Source organism: Pyxicephalus adspersus, chromosome 10 (genome assembly GCF_032062135.1).
Source record: "Pyxicephalus adspersus chromosome 10, UCB_Pads_2.0, whole genome shotgun sequence".
In the NCBI taxonomy this organism is placed as follows: Eukaryota; Metazoa; Chordata; class Amphibia; order Anura; family Pyxicephalidae; genus Pyxicephalus; species Pyxicephalus adspersus.
The window spans coordinates 33520111-33531114 of NC_092867.1; the positions used below are offsets into that span (position 1 = coordinate 33520111).

At 37.0% G+C, this 11004-nt stretch overlaps 1 protein-coding gene across 3 annotated transcripts in view; it reads right to left on the minus strand.

Annotated features, from left to right (window-relative positions):
• Nucleotides 1-3360: 3360 nt before the first annotated feature.
• Nucleotides 3361-11004, minus strand: part of ANAPC16 (anaphase promoting complex subunit 16) — a 10686-nt gene continuing 3042 nt past the window's right edge. For 2 of the 3 annotated variants that reach the window (XM_072424497.1, XM_072424498.1), the window contains exons 2-4: nt 10040-10191; nt 7784-7858; nt 3361-3960 (exon numbers count right to left, since the gene is read on the minus strand). In XM_072424497.1, coding sequence (XP_072280598.1) covers nt 3824-3960; nt 7784-7858; nt 10040-10181 — 354 coding nt within the window. In that variant the 5' untranslated portion in view covers nt 10182-10191 and the 3' untranslated portion in view covers nt 3361-3823. Of the gene's footprint in view, nt 3961-7783; nt 7859-10039; nt 10192-11004 lie in introns of those variants that run through there. The other variant, XM_072424496.1, reaches the window with a different exon arrangement.

The window sequence follows — 11004 nt, forward strand, 5'->3', positions numbered from 1 at the left end:
TGTGCCCTGCCATGGTCCATGCTTCCTTCTGCAAATAATGTACAGCAGTGGTAGGAGAATTGGATCCATGTTTGGCAGCACAAATTAATTTAGTTTTTTTCTCTAAAAGGGAAATGGTCAGTTGTTGAACTGTCAAATGCCTGCTGACCATCCATGTGAAAAGGCACTTACAAAATTATACCAAGTGTAATCTTGTGCAGTATATGTAGCACGATATTCAGTTCCTCAATAAAGACATATTGAAATAAAATAATCCCAAGTGAAAAGAACTGAAAAATGTAACGTTCTACATTCATACTGGTATGAACTAGCTACAGTGTGGGATTTCTTTATTCTGCCAAGTAGAGACAAGTGTTTTGGAATCCTATTGTTATGCAACCAGGCAACAAATCAACACATCTTAAAATACAATATAAAAAGACTTGTTTTGGGTTGTTTCTCTTATTTTGCTTTGTTGCACAAATCAACTAGATATTTCTCTGCATGCTGGAATAGTTTGTGCCTAAACTACTGATTTTGATGGCTTGTTGTATACTCCGGCAGTACATGATTACTGTAAGTGACTGATCCATCGTTCATTTAAATGTAATGGTGTATGATTGGATGGGGAACTACATACAGTTCATCAGCAATGTAAAAAACATAACAGAACCCCCTTTCTGCAGAATCCTAGAACAATACATATAACTGCCTGGCCTGCAGCCCAATATGAATGGGTAATGTAAAGAGATGAACGAGTCTTTTCTAAAATCACAGATTGCACAAAAACACATGTATGGCTTTTGCAACATTTAGTGACTTCAGCTTCATGGACAGAAGGTTGAATAACACTGTAGAAATAGAGGAAATTTCTAATTTTCATCAAAATGAACGCACACATTTAAACACAAATAAAGCAATTTATTCTGTACTAAAGCATCAATTCCTGTCATGTACCATGCAAAGAGATTTCATAGGCTTTGTTACAATGTATTGTATTTACTATCTACAAACCACATGCTTACCATTCTCTGGCAGAACTCATTACAGGGAAACTGATAACAGCTGTAGGCAAGAAAAACCATAATACTGCCTTAAATTCTGACAATCTTGGTTCTATTATGTGTTAGAGGAAATATTGGGGATGTGCAGGAGCCCAGAGTAACCAACTAAAACAGCTTTTGAATATTCTGGACCGCTGGTATTTGGCGCTTGCTGCAGCCAATTCAATGGTCTTATCTTTTGTTGGAGTTTTCACTGAATTAATATGACATTTAATTCAGAAGTGACAATCCCCTATACCAGGGGTGTCAAACTCAAATACACAGAGGGCCAAAATTAAAAACTTAGACAAAGTCGCAGGCCAACATTAAAATTTATTGAAAAAATGTAGGAAATTTTTCCTTCTCATTAGATATAAACCCTTTTCATATGGAAACAAAGAGGTTTTGCATTCAATCTGGAACAAGCTTATAATAGTAAGAAAAAATCTTATGCTTCTTTCTCTATTTGTAGCCTTCTGAGTTAAATTTCAATGGTAACCTTTTTGCACAGGCTAACAATATTAATACCAATATTCTATGAAAATCCAACCATTCAAGTCCATGTTATGGAGTAAAAAGGAAAAGTACAGCTTAGGTAGAATGCTGGAAATGCCAGATGCTGCCAATGCAGAGCTAAATCTTATGAGTGGCCCGCCGCTGAAACTCCCTCTTAGTTGAAATAGCGCTGCTACTAAAATTCCCGGCATTATTTGCCTCTAATAAACAGTCCAATGCGGGGCCACGCATAGACAGAGAACCATCTGGTCTATATACGCAAGTGATGCCGGGAATTGTAGTAGCTGCGCTGTTTCAATGCAGCGGCAGGCCAGTTGCTGTTCATATTTAGGATTACTTTGGGAGCCAGAAGTGTGAAAAGAAAAACCTGTGATTTGTCAAGCAAACAGTATTCAAACATTAGAAATTAAAGGCCATGTTAGTACATTGTTGAAATCAGTTTAATGCCACCCTTGCTCCTTGACGTAAAGGAACATTCCATTTGTCCTTCTTCTTCTACAGGACGGTCTTTATAGTGTGCAGCAGCAGTGTTGCTGTTGTAGGAAATGGTCACCCAACAATTATTTCTAACATTTATATGTGAGCAAGTGTGTGATGCATAAAATAGAATTTAAGTTCCACTTTTACAAATGCTCAGTCAGGCAGGTCTTTATTGTAAAAGAGCACAGGTGGTATCCCTTCCCCAAGATTTTGTCTTACCTGCCAGGTTTCTGGCAACAAAGCTGAGCTACTCATGTGCAGTGTTAGCTATAAATGCCAGGGAAACCCAACAATCCCAGCTCCTTTGTGTGTGCTGGAAATGAATGAACGCATCCCAGAACAGTCAATCAAGGTGGATGGAAAGCAGGGGGCAAGAAGAAAAGGAAGATGGCCCCGTGATAGAATACCGATAGGCGAGTCATGCGGGTTAAACTGTATGCATGTATGCAAATCTATGTATGCATAAAAGTGAATGAAAATGTAATATAGAAATCAGTATAAACTTTACTTTTAATAAAGATGACACATAAAAATGCATAGTTCATGGCAAACATGACTAGTACGTAATCTTCTGATCTCAAGATGTTTAACATATTGGTAAATACGTGTTAGCCTTGGCACGCATGTATAAGTATGTTCCATTTTTAGTAATAAACAACTAAATATGGACAATAAGAATCACATCCCCCTCATGTGCTGCTCCAGAGCTACCACCACCTCCCACAGACAGATGCCTCCATAACCTCTCTCTTCAGTTCTTCTGTCACTGTATTATTTTCCAAAATAAGCCTGCATGGGAAAGTGTCTATTTCAGACTGACTCTTTAATAGACTAAAAACATGTTTGGTTTTGTGACCAGAAAAAAAAAAAAAAAAAAAAAAAAAAAGAGAGAAGGAAGCATTCTGTATATATTAAAAATCCCACAAAATAACAAGGAAGCAAGAAGCGGAATGGATTTACCTTTGTTTAATGTAACACATTCAATCTGTCACTGGTGTAAAGGGACCATACACTGGTCGATAAAAGCATGATTAGATAAACCAATGATGACTCTGATAATATTTTACCTGGCATAACCGCTGTGCACTCATCAACCAGTCGGATCGAGCACTTATCCACTCATTCCCTTGCTTCTTCAATAGGTTATTGTAAATTGTGGTGCTTTTTGTGAGGTTTACAAAGAAGGGAGCAGTGATTTATTAGGCAAGGATAGGACATTCCTGATTTACAATTGTTCCAAGTTTTTAGTTACTTTAGTTAGTTATGTTAAGGTAACCTTTAAAAGGGTTTTTTCTTAGTAAATAATTACTCCTACCCAGTGTCTATAATAAAACACACGTCAATTTTTTCAGCACTAAATTTTATTTTACAAAAGCAATATACAATAAAACATAAGAACAATATACACAATATAGCAGGACTAAACCATATATAAAAAGTGATGGTACCCACACGAAAATGTGCACATTTCAAAGACTTTAGATGGCACCTGCAAACTGCTCATATCAAATTCAAGATATTTATTGGCTTGGATGGTGGATGGTCTTCGTAAAACGATGACATAAAAATAAGTTGTAGATGAGATCATTCTATTACAGAACCGAATACTGAATCTTACAATCGTGTTAGGTGGGACTGGCTGACAGCCCAACAGCTCAAAATGTCTGACCATTTGCTTTTCATGTGCAGCCCTTTTTCAAAGCAGCACAGAATGAAGGTCTTCTCAAAACCCATTAGAAAACAAAAAAAAGTCTTATTTTAAGCAGTCACATTTGGATGTTTCAGTAGATCATTGAAATTGTCAGTCACTTTCCTCCTGAAGATGGTGTGAAGCCCAGGAGCTGTTCAATGGGTGTGTATCTCCATTCATCTGCCTCCAGTTCTTCTACTAACCCGGCCAGCTTCTCCATTCGACTCACTTGCTGATCTGAAAAGATTAGACCTAAACAAATGTTACTGCAATTAGAACAGGATTCACCTTGTCTTTTAATGTCTCTCCATGACTGCAGCTCCTCTCTGCAGAGGTTCATGATAAATCATTGCGTTCACATTTTCTACAACTACACTGGTACTTTCAGATTGCTTGGTAAGGATCACACAGCAAAAGGAACCCTGTAAAGAAACAAAAACAGTACCCCAATACTGCTGATTTGCATTATCAGCAGGTAATTAATTTCAATAACTGCATATTGATTATGTATATCAGGCATTAAAAAAAATGTAATACCAGTTGTATATATTCTGAAGATTACCAATGGATAATAATTTATGCATAAACTAAAAGGTGCCCTTTCTTTAAAGGTGGCCTAAGAATGTCTTGGAGCATGTATAGTCTAAAACAAAATGAATTATGGAAGGTTAGTAGAATTAAATATATTATGTAAAGTAAAGCTGATGTAGTTTTATGGTCTGGTTTATTATGTACCAAGTTGAAGTATGGAGAGTACCATGCACAGTACGGCATATGGAGTATGCAGTTCACACAATGTAAAGTTTAGCAAAGCAAATGTCAGTACATGAGAGGCAACTCCTTTTAGCATATGTTTACCAACTGCAAACATAAGGCTTTTATGTAACGATTTCAAAGTTTTGTTTACAAAATAAAAAGCTTTGATTATGCACTCTTTACATCTAAACATTGGTAAATATGAAATGATGTAATATATAAGGCTATGTTCAGACTAGCATTTCAAAACCACACCATTTACCACGCCCAGCAAGAGGCACTTAGTTGCTTATAGGTACTGTAGAGCAATGCACACCTAAAGTAAACCTAGGAGGTGTTAAGCTCTCCGCATGTAAAAAAAAAAAACGTGCTGCAAAGCATCCGCAAGCAAATGCCTAAAACAAATTGAGAAACAAAGTGATTTTTTCCCAATAACCATTTTTAGGGGACAGCTGCACTTGAAGGATACTAGCTAGCTTGAACATACTCTAATGCTTTCTGCAAATATAGGAACACTGTTCATGGTATTACCTCATAGAGTGTGGGTCTCCAATGTGGACCATGACATCAATGAGGGGATGGATACAATAACCAGTAAGCAACTGAGGCCTTCAGTTGTATAATAAATGACCAAAATTAGAGTTGGTTTGGGAATTGGAGACATGCTGCATAAGGCAGCTGTATTGGGTTATATCACAAGGGACTGCTAGAGATTATTTCCATTATAACAACTTAATACTCCAACTGCTGCCTATTTTGGCATAATGGCTGTACAATAAATATCAGAAAGCTAAATGCACCAGAGTCATGGGTCATAAGCACTCATCTAAATCCTAATCCTAATAATGTGTAGCTATACCTCCACAATTCAAAGCCAAGCAGATCTGCTAAAGGGAAACATTGTCTTCTGTGCAGCACATCTGCATAGGTTGGACAGTCTCTGTATGACACTTCAACACTATGGACATGAAAAGTAGGACACGAGGTAACCGATGTGTTATGCTATTCCAGAATCTTGATACTTTAAAGAAGAAAAACATTCTAAATTTAACAGTTGAGTTTTGGTTTTAAAGAACAATCTCTGGAGAATGAAATGCTCAAATATTTTTTTCACTAGTCAGTGGTAGCATCTTTGAACTTTAGTCTCTGGGTCTCGACAGCTGAGGTCCTGCTCTGTGCTGAATTTCGTGTTTATTTTATACATTGAAAAGCACAAAAGAATAATTGGGAACATGCAAAGGTAGATAGGATCCCTTAAATTAATAAGTGGGCACAAACCGAGCCATGTAGTCCAATTCAGAGATGACATGACTGAGGTTCCCAAGAATTGCCAGAAAGCTATTTAGTCTGGAAGTTACTGCAATATATGTAGCCTTATGGGTAAACTACCATGAATTATGTTTATCCTTAGGTTCTAGACTCACAATGGCAGGATTCTCCTCTATCATTGCTATGTTTGTTATACTCTGTGTATTAGTAAATGTGACAATCCATTTACCACCTCCGTAATATACATCCAGGTTTGTTTCTTACTTCTACAGCATTATAGAAGGTGATGGTGCTTTAAAAATCAATAACAGTTTTATTTTGACCGCTAATTTTGTGATATTTGTAACAATTACCTGAAAGTAATTCACAAGACATTATCCTTCAGTAACATATTTTTATGACACAATGACACATACTTGGTTCTACCTCTAGTGACTATCTGCTGTGATAGAAGATAAGCTACATACAGAGTGCATGCTTTCCAAATATGGCTCAAATGCCCGGTGGAAGTGGGATAAAAGAGTGCAAAAATAAAAGCTTATTTAAGATCTAGTATATAGTGAAATTATTTGCCCGTATATTATAAAAGAAAATCAGGTTGACATAATATCAGTTGAGAAGTTTCAGAGTTAAGGTGGGTGTACCTGTACTAGAGACCACTGAAACCATGTATTTGCTCTCTCATATGAGTGGACAAACTTCAGCAAAAAAGGAAAAAAGTATAATTTCCCTTTAAGTGACAAGTTTAAGTCTATTTGTTACTAAATGTTTCTTTCAATCAAACATAGGGAGTGTTTTTTTTTGTAAAGAACATGCTACTCTTTGATAGGGAACCCCATACCTGGTTAACTGCACGTAGCCTTTTTTATCTATGAGATCTAGTTAGGAAGGGTAATGCAAGTTAAAAGAGCAAAAACAACAAAAGCATAAAAATATAACAACGTTTTTTTGTCTTTTTTTTTAATAAATAGGTAACTATCAACTAAAATAAAGGTGATATTTCAATCTTAGAAAATTGTGACATTTACTGTGGAGACAAGATTTGTCACTCTTGGTCTTCAGATCTTTTTGCCTCAGGTATGAAAGAAGAAAGCTTTGCAAACTTCAGCAGAAAGACAAGATCTATGTCCCGCCCCTTTAATTAAACGTGTTAGGGGTGGGAGTGTGAATCAGAGCAGCAGGGATTTGGACATTTCCTTAGTGGCTTTTTAAAGAAACAGCAGAACGGGGTTATTGACCACTGACATTAAATACGCATAGTCCAATAGGGCCCTAAAGTGCACAAAAGAGGAGTTTCCACAAACAGATAAAAGTGCACTGGCTAAGCGTTATTACTCCAGGACAGGAGACATTAGTGGCAGGATCAACAGGAAATAATTAAAAAAAAAAAAAAAGTTATTGAAGCAACTAGTAAGGTGCAATACATACAATGCAGTGTGGTGAGGTGATTAACATTAAGTTTACATTTTGTGAGTTAATAAAATTGTGGCTGGTGTGTGATCTAATCAATGTTGGATATGACCTGATGTTTGTTATGAGCAGTTGAAGATGGCCTCTCTCTACTATAAAACATGGGGATGCTAGAGCCCCAGGTCCCCAATATGTTTCCTCTAAGATTATCACAAATTCAATTTCTATTAGGTTTGTTGCAGATTGCTCAATAATAGCAAGCAAGGCGCCTAGTTGTCAGCAGGAAGAGCACAATAATGGGCACCTCAAACTGTTGGGATGCAATCATTACTAAACAGAAAAATGGAGACAGCAAGGAATTGTCATGAGAGGACAGAAAGCTCTCCCTGAATATCATTTCCCCAACTAATCACACCTCTTGGTGGGCCTCCAAAACAGGTCAACCAATCTTATATCCTATAATAGACAGCTTGAAAATGCTGCCCTTTAGGATTGGGGTATTCCTGACCAGATTTATATATTATACATGCATTATCAGGTTTTAAAGCCTGGCATGGCAATTTTGTTCACATGTCTTTTGATTTAAACTAATTTAGAGACATGTTCCAAAACAGAAATCTGTGTCTAGTTATCTACTTACCATGTTTCACCTGCTTTAAAGTTGATGCAACTTGATAGCTGAATACCGACTCGCACAGGAATCTTTCAGAGCCATCTGCAAGAACAACAGAGCAATAAAAATCCTCTATGTGTATCAAGAAATTTCAAGTACCTTTTTTTTTCCTGCCAAGGAAGATACCTATTAACAGTAACCAGTCATCCATGGTCACCAATTGAACATTGTTACAAACAAAATTACCCATTAAGCACAAACACGTGAACGGCATACACAGGAACAATAAAACGACTTTGCATATTTTACGATAACTTGCAAACTATTGGTAGTGGTGTGATTACACCTGGAGATGTAATAAGCTTCCTAGTTCCTGGGGAGAAGTTATGAACTCCATCAAGAACAAAAGATTCTATGAAAAGCAATGCTCTGAAGCAGATGTTGAGACAAACTACAAAAATTTTGGTTATGATATCTTCCGGGAAAATGAACCCCCCTACAGAAAGTTAACTTTTCCATACACAAATTGCTACGGGGGGGGAAAAAGGGGAGATGTGTTTAATAGCAATTACATAATCTAGATAACTATCTATTGGTGTGCTGCTATTATTGCATTAGGATTGTACCTAATACTTGGCACAGTACATAACTTTTACATTACTATTGCAGCATGTTGTGTGGAAAATCTCTAAATCCACAACTTGGGGCTAAAAGTTGCTTCATGTGTTAGAAGCCTAAACCATTACAAGAAAAATAAAAGCTTTTTATTGCAGTTTAGACCCGCATTAAAGCCACAGATGTGTCAACGTGGTGCGAGTACAGATTTTAGATAATAGTTGTTAGTGAAGAGAGCAGTGTGCACACAAAGAACTGACTTTACTTCTCAAATTCTCTTGTCTTTCAGACACCCACTTGAGCTTTGAAGCATTCCCTTCCTACTTTCCTTTACTTAGGCATGCCCTGGGCTGATTTCTGCATAAACGTTACAGGTACTGTGTAGGAGAGGAGGAGGTTTGCACTTCTATTGGAGACGGTCAGCATTGACCCTCCGTCCAGTCTGTTTGTACCAAATGTAATGCTGAACTTGATGGAATCACAATTGAGATTTTCCAATTTAAAATGTAGATGTTGCCACAAAATATTAATTCTGGTTTTAGATAGCGTTGGGGAGTGGGTTTATTTTTTGGTTTGTACTATTGTGGAGACTGGGGAGGGATTACTCCCATTAGTTTATTTTTTGCTTTGTACTATTGTGGAGACTACTTTTTATTTCCTGTTACAGGGATGCAACAATAAGTGAAATCTGTCCCTCCTACGTGGGTGGGAATTTCTTTAAACAAGTTGTAACTGATGTATAGATGAGATATAGAAAAATTAAACCTCCTTCCAATTCAGGCGAACAAATGTTGGATTTGCTATCACTTTCAGTCTCTTTGACAATGGTAACCAGGACAAATAGAAGGGGAAGATAGAAAATCTAAAAAAGTTTTCCTATACATACACTTGAAAATAAATTTGTTCTTTGCGCAATGAAAGCCTGACTAGTCTGTAGTATCCTAGTGCTAACAACAATCATGAGATAAACTCATTTGATTGTATATTCCTATTTGGATCTATTTACAACTATAAAGTGAAACAGTCTGTCTGATTTGACTTGAACTGATTGTTCAGAAAGGCCCTTATATTACACTGCTTTGGGAAATCTTAAAAAGATCATTCAAGACAGATATGTGGCCAAGCAACAAGGCTAAAGTAAACCTGAAGTCAATTTTAAGAAATCAATGTAAAGAAACTTGAAAAAAATCCCAGGACAACTTAAAAGCAAATCAGAAACTAATTCAAAGCAATTCAGAAGCACCTAGGGAAAGGAAACTATTTGATTTTACAGCCTTGAGTCCTAATCTCACTTTTTAATTTAAGGACCCACAATAACAAAAAAGGTGCAGTGTTAGGTCTCAGGTTCCCCGGGGGGTTGGGGGTGTCACAGAAGAGGCTTTTCAAGTTAAAGAAGGTAATAGCATTACATCCTGTGTTGTCTCCTAGGTCAGACTTTAAAAGGTTTTAACCCTTTGATTGCTAACTATGCATCTTGCACATCATTGCAACCAAAGGGTTTAAAATAAACTCACAGCTTTTATTACTTTAAGCATGAATGTGCATGTATATAATAAAGCAATTTTGTTCTCAGAAATGGTTTAAAGCTGGGTGGTGGTCCCTGAATAGTGATTACCGGGCTGGGGAGAACATTGTGCATTTCACCCCAGCTAAGAGCAAACAGCTTACCTTCTAGCATGTCTCCTGCTGCTTTGGGGCAAGTGAAGAGTGCTTTTCGGGGGGGTGCTAGGTCTGAAACACTAAATCCAGACCCAGTTACAGAACTTCCACTCACTCCACCAGCTGATGAAGAAGACGAGGAGGCAGCCATCACAAACAACCTTTAAAAAAAAAAAAAAAAAGTTTAAAAAAGGAAAAAAAATAAAAAAATTTGATTGTATATTAATCCATTTTTCTAGACTGTGCCATTTTACAGTTCCAGTTGGAGAGATGTTTAAAAATAAAGTGAACCTTCCACATCCATCAAAAACTTATATAAAAGGTATAGTAAATCTCCCTGACAAAGTGGCCCTAATGTCCAATGGGTCAACCTAACAGAACATGGATTGGTGGCTAAATGTGTTTAGCCACAAAGTCAGGAAAGTCCAGGCCCCCAATATTTGTGTTTCAGATTTCAAATGCTGAAGCTGCTATTGTTTAGCAAGGTTTTCGTGTCTGGCTGACAGGGGTGCGGCTCGGTGCCAAAAGGAAGGAAGGGTCAAATCTTAACTTGGAAGGGTCTCTGATCCAAAGTCTTTATCAGGTACAAGAGAATTATGTAAAATAACATGAAGTAGTAACAATAAAAAAGTTACTTCATAGAAATATGACACCACAAGGTAGAAAAAAACCCTTCTACTAGTTTCAAGTTACAAGTTTCAATAGTGATAGATTCCCTTGAAAAAAATACCCTTTTTGATAATCACAAAATACCCTTATTGAAAATCACATTTACTGCACTGCCGTGGTGCTCTTTTGATTTAAACAAGACCACAGTGTACACTTGGTCCTTCTAGGTATGACAGGGCATGTGACCATTGCAGAGTGCAGTGCTTGGGCCTGAGCATTACTAATTAACCTCCTGGGCGTTTCACTGATGTCTAGATTTCTGTACCAAAAGCAGTACAGTTTTTCATGAATTTTTTTTTTTTTTT